The 18,906-nt window shown below is 38.4% G+C and overlaps 1 protein-coding gene across 17 annotated transcripts in view; it reads left to right on the forward strand.

The window, feature by feature from the left end:
- Positions 1–15,334, forward strand: part of SLC16A1 (solute carrier family 16 member 1) — a 42,023-nt gene extending 26,689 nt beyond the window's left edge. For 16 of the 17 annotated variants that reach the window (XM_069090334.1, XM_069090344.1, XM_069090332.1 and 13 more), the window contains 4 exons: positions 5,282–5,542; positions 8,053–8,196; positions 9,102–9,965; positions 11,757–15,334. In XM_069090334.1, coding sequence (XP_068946435.1) covers positions 5,326–5,542; positions 8,053–8,196; positions 9,102–9,965; positions 11,757–12,034 — 1,503 coding nt within the window. In that variant the 5' untranslated portion in view covers positions 5,282–5,325 and the 3' untranslated portion in view covers positions 12,035–15,334. Of the gene's footprint in view, positions 1–2,313; positions 2,407–5,281; positions 5,543–8,052; positions 8,197–9,101; positions 9,966–11,756 lie in introns of all 17 variants that reach the window. The other variant, XM_069090340.1, reaches the window with a different exon arrangement.
- Positions 15,335–18,906: the final 3,572 nt, after the last annotated feature.

Consider the following 18,906-nt stretch of genomic DNA (forward strand, 5'->3'; position numbering starts at 1 on the left):
CATTTCTAATTCATTATTGGTGATAATGGGCATCCATCTTATTTGGAAAAGCTTCTGCTTATCCCCATTATAAATAACACTTGCTGATGGTTTTAAGTATGTATGTGTCTCTTATGAAGCAGTAAAATTTTATAAACTTTTAAAATGGCAGTTTTATGTTAATGGAATGGTAATTATTTTTCTTATATAATTTTTTCTCCTGGAAGGGGGAAGGCAGGGCAATTGGGGTTAAGTGACTTGCCTAAGGTCACACATCTATTAAGTGTTAAGTTATCTGAGGCTGGATTTAAAATCAGGTCCTTCTGACTCCAGGGCCAGTGCTCTATTCACAGCGCCACCTAACTGCCCCTTTTTGTATATTATTCTCTGCCTTAAGAGCTTTAAATAGATGCAGCCAAATTTATTGTAGGACATTGACAGAATTGTGTTTGCATTCATGTCTAGCTTTTAAAAGGTTTCTTTCTCATTGTTTTTTTAAGCATGTGATTCCTTACCATTTTTTTCTCCTTGTTATTTTGTGAATTCACTTAATAATTTTGAAGTTTTAAAGCTAATTTTGACGTGTTTAAAGAAAGGTGTTTTGAATACAGAGAAATGCTTAGGATGAAAAACTTGAGACTCAATCTTAAATACTAAAAGTATGGTTATTTAAGTAAAATTGCAACAAATCATAGTTTACAGTTAAGCTTAAGTTTAATTATGTATTAGGTCTTTCAGAACATTTTGAAATGTCAAACAGCTTTGCTTTATGTTTATTCCATGATAAATTAACCTTGTTAATCAGTTTACTTAATTGCATAGAAAACTGGGGCTTATAATGTTTTAAATTAACATCATTTTAGAAGGAAGGCAGGTCTCTTTAGCAGAACTGTTAGACAGTTCCCATATTGTATAATTTAAAGTTGAATTTTTAGTGGATTTCAAATCAAAGGAAGGCAGTGTGGTAAAGGTATTTTACAGGGTGAAAAGGCTCCTGAAGAATGGGAGAAAGAAGTTTGAGAGTTGGGAGTAGAACCCTGAGAGGAATAAAGGAGTGAACATGACTGACGGGGTGGGGAGGCACTTACTTAAAATGCAAGTTTCAGGGGGAACTGACCAGTCAGTCGAAGTCACTGAGGAGTGTGGGGGTAGGGTGGGGTGTGATGTGCTGGGAAGCAGCTGATGATTCACTGGGAGAGTAAGAGGAGGTGTGAGCCCTGGAGCCATAATGCATGAGTGCAGGCAAAGGAGCAGTGAGCAGGAGATGGCATATTGGCAGGGAATAGCATTTCTTGGCTGACCCCGTTGAGGGGTGGCCCCCCCTCAGCAGCAGGGCTGATCTTGGTGGTGACCTTTGGCACTATTTCTGGTATGTGTTTCCTGCTTCTCCACTCACCTCTGTTCCAGGCTTCATGATCACTTACCTGTGCTCTTGTCTGGCTTCCCAGTTAGGGTCCTTGATTCTTCCAGGCCACTTTTTCTTATATCCGGATGCCCAAAGAGTTTTCCCAGTGCAGAGCATGCTTAGGGCACAAGCTTTTGAGCAGGCAAATAACAGAGTCATCTGTAGCTCCCCATTACCTATCGAATAAAACACAATCCATTTTGGTATTGACATTAAAGATTCTTTACTGTCTGGCTTTAATTTAACCCCTCCAGCTTTACCTCAATTTACTTTTTTTCATGAACTTTCCATTCTAATCAAACATACCTTCTAGTTGTACCCTGTCCGTGACATTTCATTTCCCCACTGCCACACTGTATTTCCCCTATGTCTAGAGCATGCTTTCTCCTCACCTCCATCTCTTACAAAGTAAAGCTGTGGTACCATCTATTTGAGCCCTTTCCTGAAACATACTTTACCCTCTTCCACCCCCAAGTTACTAACCTACTTTCCCTCTTTTGTACTTTGCATTTATTTGTGTACAAGTAAGCGCTTTGATGTCAAGGACTATTTAATTTTTTGCCTTTTTATACCCCATTGCCTTTGCAACGTAGGCACTTAACATATGTTTGTTAAATTGAATTCAATTCTGGGCAAACCAGAATACTTGCTATCCCCTGATCCCCTCTTTTTATTGCCTCTGTACCTTAGGATAAATTGTTCCTGCTCCCTAAAGTATACTGCTTTCACCTCTCTACCTATTGAAATCATCTCCAAGTCTTGATTCGGGACTGTTTCCTATATGAAGCCTTCCTCTATCAGTCCTTTCAGATCAATATAATTGCTATTTTGTCAAGTTTCTTATTCTACTTTGTTGGCTCTCTCTTTGCACTTAATAACATTCTACCTTGTATCATATATAATTCTATGCATCTTATCTTCTCCTTTAGATTGTAAGCTCCTTGAGGAGCTGATTTTTCATCAGGATTCTTGCAGAAGTTGGATTTTGTTTTGAAGGAAACCAAGGAGTTCAGGAGGCAGAAGTAAGGAGGAACATCCTTGGAAGATCAGTCGTGCTGGATTATATGAAATAGAATGGGTGGTCAGAGAGATTGAATATTCTGAACTCTTGGAGTACCCTGTACAAGAGTTACCATTGTTGTTTACAATTTACTGGTTTCTTTTATACTCTGTAGAAAAAGCTTTATTTCTTGTTAGGGCAGGATACAAATGAGGCAGTCTGGATCATTCACCTCATACTAGGTTGGGGTAGCTTAACCTTTTAACACTGGAAATAAACCTAGACAATAACACAAGTAGGTTATTGTATTTGGGTCTAAAGCTCTGGCTTGGCCTGGTGTACTTGTCTTGGTTGCTTGTGATGTTACATAACAGCTTGGTTCTGTAAAATCGGCTTCTTTGGAATCACACAGTTGGACTGAACTATTTGTGGAAGCTTGCCAAAAGAGGAGCTGCTGACAGAGTTTAACTTAACTTGCATAAGTAGAGTTCTGCGGCCTTGGCTGAACCTCTCCCTAATAGCTTCAGCCTCTCCTATTCTGAGATGTTTGGGGTCGCTTGCCCTTTTATTTTAATTGGAATATTGTTTCTAGCCCTTGTGCTCCTGGGTTCAGAATCAATTTTGGTAGTGAAATTTAGAGACTAGTTCCTAATTTAATGCTAAACGTGTTTTCTTGCTAAGTACTATCTCTTATGATTATATTTTTGCGTTAGACAGGGCCTCAGAGATTAACAAAGGTGAAAAATTTTCCCCATTCATTTCCTCAAATGAACTTTCTCTGAGGCTTGTTTCCTTCCCACCTCCAGAAAGTTCATATTTCTGCATCAGGAATGAAATATAAATAAATCTATGATCTGTGATCCTAATTATTATGTATAGTTGGGAGAAGCTTGCTTTTAAAATTTAACTGCTTTGGCCATAACAGTAAAAGCTGGGATTCATGTAGCTTCAGGAATAGGATAATCAGGAATGAAATTGTAATCTTTAATGTACCATTACTAGCATAGGAATAGACTGAGTATGTGGACTTTTTTCAGAGGAAAGAAATTTGATATAGGAGGGTCTGAAAACAAAGTTTAGACCCCTAGATATACCATAGGAACCTAGAAACACTCAAGGAAATATTGATTGAATGTTGATTTTCTGTGTCACTATGTAAGAAGAAGCTTTCTAGAAGCTTATCCCTCTCAAGTGAAGTCTACTGTTGTTACCTCAACAAGCTCCAGCCTTGTACAAAATAGTTAATATTTGTTGAATTCTTCTCTCCAGCATTTTATATTGTGGAGTTCCTCAGTTCCTAGTTATGTTTGCCACTAGCAATTGCTAAACTTTTTATTGCTGGATCTGCTATGTTGTAAGCTCCATGAGGACAAGGATAAATTAAACGTTATCTCTACTTAAGAATCTTAGCATATACTTCTGCATGTGGTAGGTGGTGCTTAAATGTTTACATGAATAAATGAGCGAAAGAACCTGCCTTCAGAGTATATTTCTTATTGGTATCTAGTTATACAGGGAAAGATGCTTTAGACCTTGACAGTTATCAGGTATGAGGCTAATTTTCAAATGTTTGTGTCAGCTCAGTGCTCTCTGGGTTCACTGTGGTCACATCCCCATGAGTTTCTTTGCCCCCACTCCCCACCTTGAAGTAAGACTCCAGGAAAATCTCCACAGTAAAACTTAAGTTTAGCTTCTGTCTGTGATTGCCCCAGAATGTGTAAAAGGGCTCCCAGCTCCTTCACAGGAACTCTTTAGATTTTACCACCTCAAAAAATGTATGACACAAAGGTAGAAATTATTTCATCCTTTGTATTTGGGTCCCCAGTACCCTGTGTAATGTCTCTCATACATTAGACCTTTAATAAATGCTTGTCAGGTAATGAGTGACTCAAAGTCCATGGATACGGGAGCATAAAAGCACCAAAATAGCTCATTAGGCTTTTACTGGAAGGTGAAGACTCTGGAACTACTGGGCAAATTATTCCTCATTCACTTACATCATCTGAACAATTCATAGAAATAGCATGGCTGGTTGGTAAAGTCAAGCTCTTCTGGCCCCTCATACCTTTAATCTCCCCAGTGATAAACAATTCCCTTAAACTGTACACTGTGGAGCAAATGTTCTGCCTTAGAAGTCTTTCCTTTCAAATCCAAGGGCTCCTTATTTTGGGGAAACTTGAGAACTCTGAATTACCTATTTGGTTAACCTTCAAGTCTGGAAATATACTTTGGAAGCTAGTCTCTGACGTGGGAATTCAAATATAAAATAAAATCATCCCTGCCCTCAAGGAGCTTACATTCTACTCAGGGAACAGCAGCACAACTTGAGTAAATACAAAATATGGAAGAGCCAGATGCTGGTCAGGAAGGGGTCTGTTTTAAGAGGTAGCAGAAGAGCTGTGCTGTGAAAGCTGGGAGGCTAACAGAAGTGAAGAGGTAACATTCCGAACTGTACAGAGGCATGGAGGTGAGATTTGTAATGGCCTGTATTGAGAGCCACTAATAAAATCAAAATCGATTTGTCTGGAATGGAGGGGAGTGATAGAGAAGTTTATTGCTGAATGAAAATGCTGTATTTATGGCTTTTAAAGGAATGTGGTAGCCTTTTTCCTTTAAACTTGTTAAAAAGTTTTATGGGTAATAAATAAATAAATGACTCTAAGAAACATTTAACAATCTGTCTTTTATCTGACTTAACCATGATAATTATATTTGGTAGAATATTGCTGGCTATATCTTTGTTCTATAACTGACTGGTGAACTGACTGGTGAACATTACTTTGCCCTTATCTACCTATTTACCAGTAGTTTATCTAAACAGCACCTAGGACACAGAAAAATGAGTATGGGGGGGAGAGCCTACTTGCTAAACAGTGTTTTAACTTTGTATTTTGCAGATCTTTGGAATTGAACTGAATTTTGGAATCCATCTTCAGCTAAGATGGCACCGGCAATTGGAGGTCCCCAGGGGTATACCCCACCAGAAGGAGGCTGGGGATGGGTCGTGGTTATTGGAGCTTTCATCTCTATTGGCTTCTCTTACGCATTTGCCAAGTCAATTACTGTATTCTTCAAAGAGATTGAAGTCATCTTCAATGCCACTTCTAGTGAAGTCTCATGGATATCTTCTATCATGTTGGCTGTTACATACGGAGGAGGTAAGTACCCAAGCCACAGAGGGCCTTTTATTAGTTTAGAAAAGATTCCTGGTTAGTGACATGTTTGAAACAACAGTATTTATAGTTATGACTGGTGCTTTATTTGCAGTTATCATTTGGAGAACTCTATGCTATGTACCTTGTAAAGTCTAATGTTTTATTATAGAAATTAGAGATTTGGAGAAGCTACAGGTTGCTAATGGAAGGAGCCATTTTTGTCTGGAGAACTACGGTTGTTGGAGTGACAGTGCTTGAAATTTCTGTTTGTTTTCCTGAATCAAGAAGTGCTGTTAGCTAGTTTCTCATTGCTGCTGTCATCTAGGCTTTCTCAAGACAAAGTCTAAGTGTGAGTATTTTTGTTGATGTTGGAAGAGTGAAAATTCAAGCTAACTTTTTTTGGTTTCCATGAAAAGGTTTCAGGTAAAAAGTTTTCATGGTAATATAATAGCAAAACTGAATGATCTCCCTTTGTTTGTGGCCTCATAAATGTGAGAAACTTGTCAGCAAGACCTCAGGCTTAGTTTTTGCTTACTTATCATCCTGTGTGTTTTTGGAATTGTGTAACAAAAGGATCACTACTTGCATTTTTTATAAGGTAGAGGGACTTACAAGGCCCTAATGAACGGTAGTGGTTTGTGTTGCCTCTGGACCTCAAGTGGCATTCTTTTATGTTTAAAAGTTAAACTAGCATAATCCTTAATCTCTGCAGCAATTAGTTAGTGTGGAACAAAACCCTGGCAGAGGACCTGCTACAGACATTTATTATATTTGATAAAGTAGATCCTCTTTGTTCAAGATTTGACTTCTGTTACCTTGTTGATTTTGGTAGCAATCTGATGTCTCAAATTCTGTTTTTTCTCTTGAATATAGATAAACTTAAGTTTTTGGATTCTCTATGTTCCAGATGTTAATAAGATGAATGATAATGATAACAGCAATAATTTATATAATGTCCTATGGTTTTCAGAGTACTTTGACATACATAGATTCATGGCTTACCTTAAGGCACTGGGTTGGTGGCAGATTCAGTCCAGTAGTCTTTTCTAAGTAACTACCATTAGCTCAGTCCTGTGTAAGTTGCTATTGGAGGGATACAGAATAAGTTAAGAGATATGGTCTTTGCTTTTAAGGAACTTATTTAAAGAACTTATAGTCTAATCAAGTACTGATATCAGCATAAGTGAACAATATGATAGTTTAAAGAGAAATACTAGATAAGTGACAGTTCATTTAAGTGCCCAGGGTTATATGATTTATTAGTAACAGAGCCAGAATTGAAATCCAGGACTTCTGCTCTTCTGACCCTAAATCCAAGACTCTTTTCACTATGCTTTTCTGTATATTTACAAGAAGTACCTCAGAGTAATAAATTCTAAGCAACTAAGATTGCTAAAAACATACTTTAGATAACCAGAATCTGGTAGAGAACTAGAATGTCTTTCCTGAAATCAGTCTTGAGCTAATAGTCTGAATTAACAGGCTTTTACCATGTGTTTTATATGTGAGGAAACCAAGGCCAAAGAAGAGAAACAGCTTTTCTAAATTCTGCCACTTAGTGGCAAAGCTCCAGGTATAACCCAGGGCTCCTGGTTTCTGATCTGGTCCAGTGCTCTTTCTGTTGCATTATGCTATCTATTTCCAGTTAAATTAGGACAGGACCAGTGGGTTGGGAAAGGATTATGGGAGCCCAGACCTCTGGAGTCTTGCCTGATACATCCCAGTATCCCAACAGTTTTCTCTAATATTTTTTCCCTAAAATGTAAAAGTAGCTATTATCTTTTGGGAAATGTATTGCTTAATTTTGAAGCAGAGTAATATAACCCAGAGGTAGTCATTCCCATGTAGTTACTTGTATGCGCCTATAATTAATACTACTGAGCTCATGTCTGGACTGGCAGGAAGCTTAAAATCCATTTGCATTTTGCATCAAAAGCAGCTGACGTCAGTGCACTAATTGCACATGAAACTTTCCTCTGGGCAACAGGTTCTTCTTTGTGTTTACCCCGTTAGTGAGGTGAAGCAACTAGAATATTTTTCTGAATCACTATTATAAAGGTCTGGGAATTATAACCCTTTTGGTTTTTAAAGAAAGCTGATTGATGCCATCCTCCTCAGCTAATGACCCTGATGAACACATTGTCTTAACGAGACTTGTTGGAGTTAGTGGCATGTGTTATTTTTAAATGGTATAGCCTTTTTATAGTTGTTTGAATATTTCTGTGCCACACCCTGAACACTGACATGCTTTGGGCTTTATGAAGAGACCCTCATTGTTTTTCCTATTTGGTGATCTGAACGAGAGACAACCCTGCCATTATACTTTTAGAATGGATAGATTGCTTCTTGGGAAGTGTTAAGAGAAGGGCATGTTCCATAGAATGATTATCTTGGGGAGAGAGAACATTACCTTTCCAGTTAAATTCCTTCAGTGTTGGCTCCTGAGCTCAAAGAAGAGTGGGAGAGAAGAGTTTTCATTTATTCTGTATGCCTCTCAATGCTTTCTCCCCTAGGTCCCATTAGCAGTATTCTGGTGAATAAGTATGGCAGCCGGCCAGTAATGATGTTTGGTGGTTTCCTATCAGGATGTGGTTTGATCGCTGCTTCATTTTGTAACACTGTGCAAGAGCTGTACTTTTGTGTTGGAGTCATTGGTGGTAAGTTGGGGTGTTCTTCTACGTGCTATAATTCCTAGCATTGGTTCTTCTGCCAGATATCTGCCAACATTTTTTAGAAGTGTCTTTTGACATAGATACCAAGAAATCTTGATAGAAGTAGAGAAATTGATAAATGATCAGAAACAATCTTACAAAAATGATGAGCCTGACACGCAGAGCATTATTACAAGGAAAAGTGCCATCTGCCTTTATAAAGAAAAGGCTATATCAGGCTAACCTCACATCATTTTTTTTTACTTTGTTAGCAGACTGGTAGGTCAAGGGAATATTGTAGATGAGGACTTCAGCAAAATATTTGTCAGAATCCCTTATAATCCTCTTGGACAAGATGGAGCTATGTAGGCTAGAAAATAGTACAGTTAAAAAGACTCACAAATGGTTGAAAAACTGGTTCCAAAGAGCAGTCATAATTGATGTCAACTTAGAGGGAGTTCTCTTTAATGAAGTCCCCCAGGGATCTATCTTTGGCCCTGTTAAATGATACTGGTAAACATTTTTACTAATATCATGCAGGAAGGAAATAATAACTGACATTTATGTAATGTTTAAAATTTTTAAACAGTGTATTCATTATATCATTTCTAATTAACCCTTTGAGGTAAATCCTACAGATATTTTTATCCCCATTTAAGAGATTAGGAAACTGAGACTTAAAGCCTGTGCTTAGCATATAGTAAGCCTGAATTAATGCTTCCTAATAGATTGATAGAGTAGTACTTCTTTATAAGGTGATCAGATACTGATTCCTGGAAGTGATGCAGCCAGTGCTGGAGAAAGTACAATAGATTTGAGGGAGCAATACCTATGATTATTTTTAATCTAGTTATGTCACATACTTCTTACACATAGTTTGAAGTTAATTGCTTTTTTCCCCTCTTACTCAGGTCTTGGACTCTCTTTCAACTTAAATCCAGCTTTAACCATGATCGGCAGATATTTCTACAAAAAGCGTCCCATAGCGAATGGGTTGGCCATGGCGGGGAGTCCTGTATTTCTCTCTACCCTGGCCCCTGTAAATCAGATTTTCTTTGATGTTTTTGGCTGGAGGGGCAGCTTCTTAATTCTTGGGGGTTTGCTATTGAACTGCTGTGTGGCTGGATCTCTTATGCGACCAATAGGACCCAAACCAGGGACAGGCACAAAAGAAGTGTCTAAAGAAGCCCTACAGGAAATCGGGAAGTTGGACTCCAAAGGTGCTGGTGATGCCAACATAGACCTGATCGGTGGGAGCAGCAAGCCGGAGAGGCGCTCTTTCTTTCACACCATCAATAAGTTCCTAGATTTTTCCCTGTTCAAGCACAGAGGCTTTTTACTGTATATCTCTGGCAATATATTCATGTTTTTTGGATTATTTACTCCCTTAGTTTTTCTTAGTAATTATGCCAAGAGTAAGCATATCCCTAAAGAGTCTGCTGCCTTTCTGCTTTCCATTTTAGCTTTTGTTGACATGGTAGCCAGACCTTCAATGGGACTTGTAGCCAACACAAAGTGGGTGAGACCTCGAGTGCAATATTATTTTGCTCTCTCAATAGTCAGTAATGGTATATGCCACCTGTTGGCACCTTTATCCACCAACTATGTTGGGTTTTGTGTCTATGCGGCATTCTTTGGATTTGCATTTGGCTGGCTCAGCTCAGTATTGTTTGAAACACTAATGGACCTTGTTGGAACCCAGAGATTCTCCAGTGCTGTGGGTTTGTTGACGATCATGGAGTGCGCTCCTGTCCTCCTGGGACCACCGCTTTTAGGTATAGTATGTCTGTTTTAAAATATGATATGCGTAAGTTCATATGTTTGGGTAAACTATAAAGCTTCTATAAAGCACTAACCCTAAACTGAAAGCAGGTGGAGAATTATTTTAACTTTACTTTAAAACTTAAGTAGAATTTGCCTTAAGTCAGGAAGTGAAATTAGCTCTGTAGTAATCCTTTGGGAATATTTGAATCATTTTGCTTGACAACAGAATGGGGATTCAAAAAGATCTCGATAGAGTAGAACATTATGCTAAATCTAGTGAGATAAAATTCAATATAGGTAAATGTTCATGGATACCAAAAAAAAAAAAAGAAAGAAGAAACAACTTTATAAGTGCAGGATTAGGGAGGCACAGACAGCCATTTATCCGAAAAAGATCTAGGCATGTTAGTGCCTCACAAGCTTATTATGAGTTAATGGTATGCCAAGGCATCCAGAAAAGCCAAAGCAGTCTTGGTCTGCATTAAGAGTCACAGCTTCCTTGAATAAGGAGGTAATGGTGCCTCTCACCTGCTCAGATTGCATCTGGGAGTGCTGTGTTCAGTTCAGAACAGCATAGTTTTAAGAAAGACATTGGTAATTGGGAGTGTTCAAAGGTAGGCAGACAGGATGGATTGTCATGTGAGGATCAGCTGAAGGAGATGAGAAAAGGGGCGTCCTTTAGCCAAAGACTTGGGAGGAGGGACATGATAGATCTCTTCAAATATTTGAAGGGCTGCCTTGTGGAAGAATCACATGATCAACAAGTATTTATTAAACAACTACTGTGTGCTAGGTCATGGTATTTGATGATGGGAATAAAAAGACAAAAAATGAACAATTCCTGCCCTCAAGGAGATCGTATATTCTACCAAGAGGGAGCCAACATGTATTTAAATGTTTCCAAATCATGTATAAAATAAATACAGAGTAATTTTGGGGGTGGGGAGGGTTGGAAATGATTAGACTTACTCTATTTGTCCTTAGAGGGAAGAATTAGGAATATTGGCTGGAAAGTCATAAGGAAAATATTTATATTTGATGCCAAGAAAAACTTGCTAATAGCTAAAACTATCTGAAAGTAGGGTGGGCTGCCTTCAAAGGTGGTAAATTCTCATTAAATTACTTAAGACAAAGACTGGATATTATAGCGATGATTCCCTTTGGGTGTGGATTGGATAGATGACCCATGAGATCCTTTCCACCTCTTAAATTCCGAGATTTTGTAAAAATATATAACTAATGGAAGAACTTGGTCTTTCTGAGAATGCTTTGTGTTATTTGTTAGTTGTGCAGGATTAACTCATGGATTTGTTTTGGCTTCTTTTCTGTGGGAGACTGGATAAGTAGTAAAGGAGGAAATAATACTAGACTGATAAATTGTCTTAGACAAAGTTGAGTGCTCAAGACTAACTGGAAGTGTAATAGAAAGGTCTCATCCTGGCTTTTGTTTGTTTAGAAGAACATTCTTTAGGTATTTTTTCTTTCTCTTAGCCTTGATTTCTTATTCCTTAAAATGAGATTGTTGGGCTAGATTACCTCTTTAGTTTTCTTCCAACTTTTTCATTCAAAAGCTTTTAGGAATAAGAAACCTGTAGGATCTGCTTCAGCCCCAGCAGGAGCTCATATGATCCACATGATCCTTAGTGATCCATGACCCCTAACTAAATCTCACTGCTTCTAGTCTGAAGATTGTAGCTTATAACTTTGCAATATATGTAAAACCCGAAATTCGGTGGTGGCATCTGGGAGGCTGGTGATGTCTCATTTTGCTAACCATGGAACATCTCCTTTTTTAATTTTAGGTCGTCTCAATGATATGTATGGAGACTATAAATACACATACTGGGCCTGTGGTGTCATCCTGATTGTGTCAGGCATCTACCTCTTTATTGGCATGGGCATCAATTATCGCCTTTTGGCAAAAGAACAGAAAGCAGAGGAGGAGCTGAAAAAGGAGGGAAGGGAGGAAGAAACCAACATAGATGACATTGAGAAGCAGAAAGAAGCCAATAAGGCTGTGGAGTCTGTCCAGCAAAAACCTCCAGAAGAAGGCCCCAAAGAGGAAGAAAATCGTATTTAAGACTGTGGCACTGCGGAGGTGGGGAGATGGAAAGGAGAACCAGAGATGGTCTCCTGGCCGACTGGTGCCAGTGGTGCTTAATGCAGAAAAGGGCATTTCTGTGCAAAATTGTACCAGGGTTCCACAACACTTTTCAGTTTTGAGTTTTTTCCTTCTCTATTTAAAATGATTACAAACTAAATCTGCCATACTTTGGAGGGGAGTAAGGATGAGGAAAGAAGCCAGTTCTTACATATTGGATTGTAATAGTGACTTGAAGATCCTTATGTGCCTTAAATGTTTGTCTGTAGACCTCCTCATAAAAGCCTTAATTTTTTAAATAGTTTAGTTTTATTTTGTCTTTAAAATTATCTCATTTAAAAAAAATCAGGCAGCAAACATACCTGGAAGAAAAATACACAAAACCCCATGTGATGAGTGTTGTTCCTAGTCTGAAACTAACCCTTCCTGCTTCTTGGTACTTGGGTCATGTCCTGCCGGCTCATTATCCCAGGGAGCTGTGTTGGAACAACTGCCTAGAGCTTTGAAGTTACCTTTTACTGTTAAATCTTTTGCTTTTATAATTATATTTTTTTGCCTCCCATCCACATTTTCTAACTATGTCTCTATGTGAGTCAGAATATAGTTCTAAAAAAATTTTTAATTTACTGTGACTTATTCTCAATACCCCTCATTTTTTAAAAATTATTTTTCCCTGGGATGATAATTAGAAGGTAAAAATGTTCATGGGAATTCTTTTTAAAACACTATTATTAAAATTTGCTGTTTTTTTAGAAGTATAAAGTGGGTATTTAACTCTTTACTGTACATTAGCCCCACTTTTGAAATCATTTGGTATTATTTTCCTTTTTTAATATTAGAAAGTAGAGTGCTTTGGTTTTGTTTGTTTTTTTTTTAAACAAGTCTCTGTCTTTGGGCTGCCTTAGAACACCTCCTGAATCCCATTAAATGTAGAGTGGCATTTGAAGGAATGACTGAATTTAGCTCAGGTTTTTGGGTGGGTTTTTTTTTTCTAAAACCCCAGTTAAACTTAGTGAAATTATTGGAAGCATTTTTTCTGGCAGCTTTACTTTTCCTCTATTCACACTGGTCGCCTTTTGCTCTGCTCTGAGCTTTAAGCGTGTGTAAGGTTTTATTTTGTTTGAAAGTTTTTCCATGTTTGCATACTAAACCAGGCCAGAGGAATTTGGCCCCTGTATACCCACTATTCAGGAGAAGATGGGAGGGAATTTGCTGCTGTACTTAATACTCAGTGAAGACTTTCACTGTGTTTCTCAGTAGACTTAAAGCAAATTAAGATAATTAGTCAGGAACAGTTAGATTTATTCTCTTCCCAACAGGAACCTGAAGAGTTTGTGAGACTATTTATTCACTTCAAGTTAGAGAATTGGAGTTTGAAGAGATAAGAGATGGGGTAAGGGAAGACTAGGGAAAAGAATTTTCCCTGAATCTTGTATACAGGGAGGAAGAAAGAGTGATAAAAAGGCATTCAGTGAACAGAGGTAACTTAGAGTAAGTGACATAGTGAAAGTGTTGATCCAAAACCTTGTAAAAGGCTAACTGTTCCAAATAAATACTTTTTAAAAAATTCATTCACCAAACTTGGATTTGTCCATAGGAGCCTGAATCTTCATTTTTTGTAGCCAAGTTCCAGAGTGTCATTGTCAATATTGAACCAAATCATGCCAGCTTTTATGTGCCTTGGAGGTTTGTGTATGTGGTTGGTGTCCTTCGTTTTTTTCGTTCTGCTCCTTATTTTAAGGCAGGCAGACAAGAGGTACATTTTTTTTAAATTTCCTCTCCTACTTCAACAGCATTCAGATCACTTAGACTTCAAAGAAGGATGCAGGACTCACTTTTCAAGTAAAATGTGCTTGTATGGTTATCCCCTACCCCCAGAATATGTGTTGAGAAACAAAATGTCATTGACTGAATATGGTATAATTTTTGTTAGAATTCATAAAAATTTAAGAGGCTGGGGGAAAGAGGAAACTCTATGGAAAGAGGCACTTAATATATTCTGCAAGCTGAGATAACAGTTACGTAGCCAGAAAACAAAAATGACAACACTTCAGTGTACATTCATAGTGTCTTATAACAGAAAGGCCTTGGAAATCATCCTGTCAAAGACACAGAAACTGAGGTCCCCAAAGCTAAGCGATTGAGGCAGCCAGTCAGGAGGAATGCTAGAAGTAGAACGAGGTCTCCTCTCTCTTTCCCTTGTGCCTCTTACTGACACATTAGTGTTTTGATATAAGTCATGCAGCAGAGGCTGCTGATAGCCTTCTGTCCCACTGTGGAGGCTTCTAAATGAAGTGTAGGAAGTAAGTCAGTTGCATTTCACAGACTATTACCTATTGCTTTAAGAGAACAGATAATGTAGGCATAGTCTCTTAGTCTGTCTGCTTCATCCTTTTCCTCCCGATTCCCCACATTTCTTCATAAACCATAGTAAAAAGGCAGGTTTATTTGTAGTTATAGTGCCAACGTAAAGAGAAAGCCCAGGAGCTCCCTTTTGGCAGTGCTTTCTTTCATCTGCATGCTTAAGGTGGGGATTCAGTTACCAGTCATGCCTGTTAAATGCCAGTAAAGTTTGTAAACTTAAAAAAGAACAAAAGGAAAGCTGAAATTAGTCAAGAGTAGAATCTGTCACCTAATGCATAAAGGATTTGGGGAGAATACATCATTTTATTTTACTGAATGACTGTTGAATTTAATAGAAATAAAGGCATTTTCTCTTTTCTAGCTAAAACAAGAACCAAAAAAACCTCACAAGTTTCAAACTTGATTGAAAAATTATAATAAATTCTGCTGAAATTTGGAATTTTCTATAAATTCAGTATGAGAAAATGGCCTATATAAATTTATTAGGTTGTACAAAAAATTCTTTAGGAAAAGATAAGATAAAAAAAAATTAAGAAAAATCCAGAACTAAATGACCATTCCTGAAAATTTAAAATTAAAATTTTTTTTGACCCAGAGACAGTATTAAATGGTGTAATGTGAATAATTCTCTTTGGTCTTGACTGGGTTACTAGTTACATGTGTACTGTATTTTTATATATGTGTATATTTTTATCATTGTTGTCTTCCTAAATTTTAAAAAAGGAAAAGGACAATGTGGGTTAGGGTATTTGCTTTTTAAAGCCATTTGATGTTTTCTATGAAGCAGTGTTTTATTGTATTGAATTTTGAACTTGTCAACTAGGCATCAGATTTATGTTTTAGTTCTAAGTATTTAGGTTTTTTCTCCCATAGTAAATGGTTCACACAATACAATAAATTTAGCAATAATTAGTACATGTGTTGTATCTATTTTTTCTTTTTAAAGGTCATTTGAAGAGGGAGAGGAAAGGTAAATGCTAAATTGATGACTTCATAAGGCATTTTTGCTACTAAAGTAAACTTGTTTGAAAACCATGTGCATAAAGGACCTAATTTTATAGTAGCTGAGGTCCAGGTTGTGCCCAGCCAAGCTCAAGTGTGGGCATCAGAAGTTTAACCTTAGTAATAGTAGCACAACAACCCAAACAGGTCACCAGTGAGATAAATGGAGTCATGCACCACAAGACCTTTTGCTATGGATAGAATAATGTTAGTACTTAATAGGGTCCTAGATGGGAGCTAGAAGGGACCAACAGAGGGGATCTAGACCAACTCCCCTTATTTTACAAATGGGAAATGGAGGTTAATAAAGCTTAGAGGACTTGCCCAAGGTCTCAGAGGTGGTAAGTAGGAGAGCCTGGATTTGGAACCCAACTCTTGTGACTCCCAGCACAGTGCACTTTCCACGTTACTGTGCAGTCTCATTTGATTACTGTTCAAAGAGTTGGTGACTTGACTTTGGGTAGGCAGAATGAGAGGAGTATTTATAACCAAGTTAGAGTCATACTCAGAAGAGTAGGAAGGATAAGTACACCACCTAGAAAGTTGTTCAGGGCATTTTATAGCTCTTTTAAACACAAACTAATAAACCAAAGATAAATCTGGCTCCTTACCCTACTTTCTATATTTAACAAAGCCTTCTGTATATAGGCCTTAACAAATGTTTAATTTCATAAGCAATCCATTCATTTGACAGGCATGTATTAATACTAGGCACAGACGATAGAAATACAAAGAAGGAACCATTCCCTAGCCTCAAGGATCTCAGCGTTCTGAGAGGTGAGAAATGAGGAGATAACAGACCCTTGTGCCAAGCCTTGAAGGAAGCCAGAAGTTGTAAGGATGAGGGGAGGGGAAAGTCCATTCCAAACATAATGGGACAGGCTGTGCATAGACATGCACTGTCAGGTATGGAAGAGCAAATGGGCCAAACTCTCTTAAAAGTCAAGTGCAGGAATCCTGGAAATGCAGTCTTGTGCCAGCTTGTGAAGTGCTCTGGGTGCTAAATAGGGGAGTTTGTAGGAAAGCCAGGAGACATAGGAACTTTGTAAGCAGATGAGTAACATGGTGAGACCTATGCTCTAGGAAAAAAGTAGGGTCATTGTGGGGAGACTGGAGGCAGGGCGACCTGGAAGGATGTCTACCTGCAAAGGAGGGTGGTGCCTGCTAACCTTTGGCCCCAGGACTCCAAATGCTACAGGGTGTATGTTTGGGTGCTGTCACATCAGGGAATTCTTTTGGTGATAACTTCTCTAGGCCGATTTATCTATGCTTCCACTGATCTCCTTTATTATCAATGTCCAGCATTTATTTAAAGGAGTCCTCTAACACAATGAATTGTAGTTGGTTGCCATGAAACAGTATAACTTAAATAGCTTCCTAGTGTGCTAACTCATGTTTATTAAAAAAAAATTATTAAATATTTACTAAGTGCTTACTATGTTTAAGATACTGTGGTAGGCCCTAGGAGTACAAGGACAAAAAAAGAAGTGGAGGAAATAGTAACGTGAGTGTATGCAAGTGAATAATGAGGGAATGCAAGGCAACTGGGAACAACTATAGGGGGGAGGGGTAGAGAAGATCAGGGAGAGAATAGGATGTAATGCCTGAACTGATCCTTTAAGGTTAAAAAGTGGGGAAAGGATTTGGAAAAGCAGGGCTAAGGAAGGAGTAAGTACATCTGTGACACTGGGAATGGCCTATGAGGGCCCAGGCATGAGAGAGAATTCCATGCTAGAGGGTCACTTGGAAGCCCAGTTTGGCTAAAATAGAGTGCCTGAAGGCAAGGTAGGTTGGCATCAGATGGAGAGAACTTTAAATGTTCAAATAAGTAGTTTGTCTTTTAACCTAAAGGCTATAGGAATCCACTGAGAATTTTTGAGCCAGAGGATGAACAGAAGAAACTGGATTAAGACCTGTGCAGCAGTATGACACCCTGCCAAAGTCTAAGGGAAAGAGCCAGCACCCAGTTAGGGCCAATTCTGTTTATCCCCCCTCCCCTAGAAGTAAAAATGAAAACTAAAAGACCTTGAACCATAAGCAGATAAACCAAGAAGATAATAATAGACAAGAGTATATATTACCTTCCAGATCAGCTAAGAAATTGGCAAAGTTGAACTGTCTAACCATTTTGGAGAGCAATTTGGAATTTTACCCAAAAAGCTGCTTACCCTTTGACCCAGCAATAGTGCTGCTAGGTCTGGACCACAAAGAGATCAAAAATGAAAAAAGACCGACAGGTCTAGAAATAGAGCAGTCTTCATTGTAATGAAGAATTGGAAACTAAGGGAATGCCCAGCAGGAACAGCTGAACAAGTTATATGAATGGGATAGATGCTATTGTGTTGTAAGAAATGATGATGGGAGGGGCAGCTAGGTGGTAAGCACCGGCCCTGGAGTCAGGAGGACCTGAGTTCAAATTTGACCTCAGACACTTAACACTTACTACCTGTGTGACCTTGGGGAAGTCACTCAACGCCAATTGCCCTGCCCTCCCGACTACAAAAAAAAAAGAAAGAAATGGTGATGGGGGGGAGGGGGTGCTTTTCAAAGAACCTTAGGATGACTTGAAGTGAGCAGAACCAGGAGAACAATTCATGCAACAATTATAAATTGTAAAGTTAATCAACTTTAAAAGACTATGGAACTCTGATCAACACAATAGCCAACCACAGATCCAAGACTCACCATCAAAAATGCTGTCCTTTCCGGAGAGAACGGATCTCTGCAGAACTCTACAGATTGAAGCATATTTTCCCCTTTTTCTTTTTCTGGTGGGGGTGGTGATGGTCTAATATGACCAAAGTTAATTTGTTTTGTGTGACTACACATTTGTAATGGATTTTGTTTTTCTTGCTTTCTCAGTCAATGATAGCAGGGTTGGTAGAAAGGGAGAGAATTTGGAATAGAAAGTAAAATTGAATAAACTTTTAAAAGATGCAATCCAAGGTGTCCTTCCCCGTAAATTTGAGCCTAACCATAAATGAGAAATGATGAACACTGAATAAAGAGGAGCTCAAAACAGTTCCAGAGAACCACACCTGGAGAAATTATTTCTCTAACACCCATAAAAATACAAGGAGGATAAACAACTGCCAAGGACAATAACAATAAAATAACAGATCATTAAGATACTTCACTTACCCTTTGTTTCACTTTCTTCAATACCTAGCGCACTCGGTACCTTTCCCCACCCACGACACCTAACGTGACAGATTACATGGGAACCATGAATTCATTGCCCAGCCTGGGAGGAGGCTGAGATGCTTTGAGATTGAGCCTCCCAAGGAAGCCATCAGAGGAGGGAGTCCCAAAGTGAGTAATAGGGGAAAGAAAGGGTCGGACATAAAAGACTGAAATTAGCAAAGATCTCAGGAAGAAGAAAACTAAATGACCTTGAAGTAAGCAAATAAAACAAGTCCTCCAAATCTAGTTAGAGAGTTCAGGCAGCTATGAAATAAATACTGCAGAACAAAAGAAAGTAATTG

This window comes from Petaurus breviceps, unplaced genomic scaffold, assembly GCF_028583685.1.
Source record: "Petaurus breviceps papuanus isolate PSGF00001 unplaced genomic scaffold, PetGlider_PUasm1.0 186, whole genome shotgun sequence".
Lineage (NCBI taxonomy): Eukaryota > Metazoa > Chordata > Mammalia > Diprotodontia > Petauridae > Petaurus > Petaurus breviceps.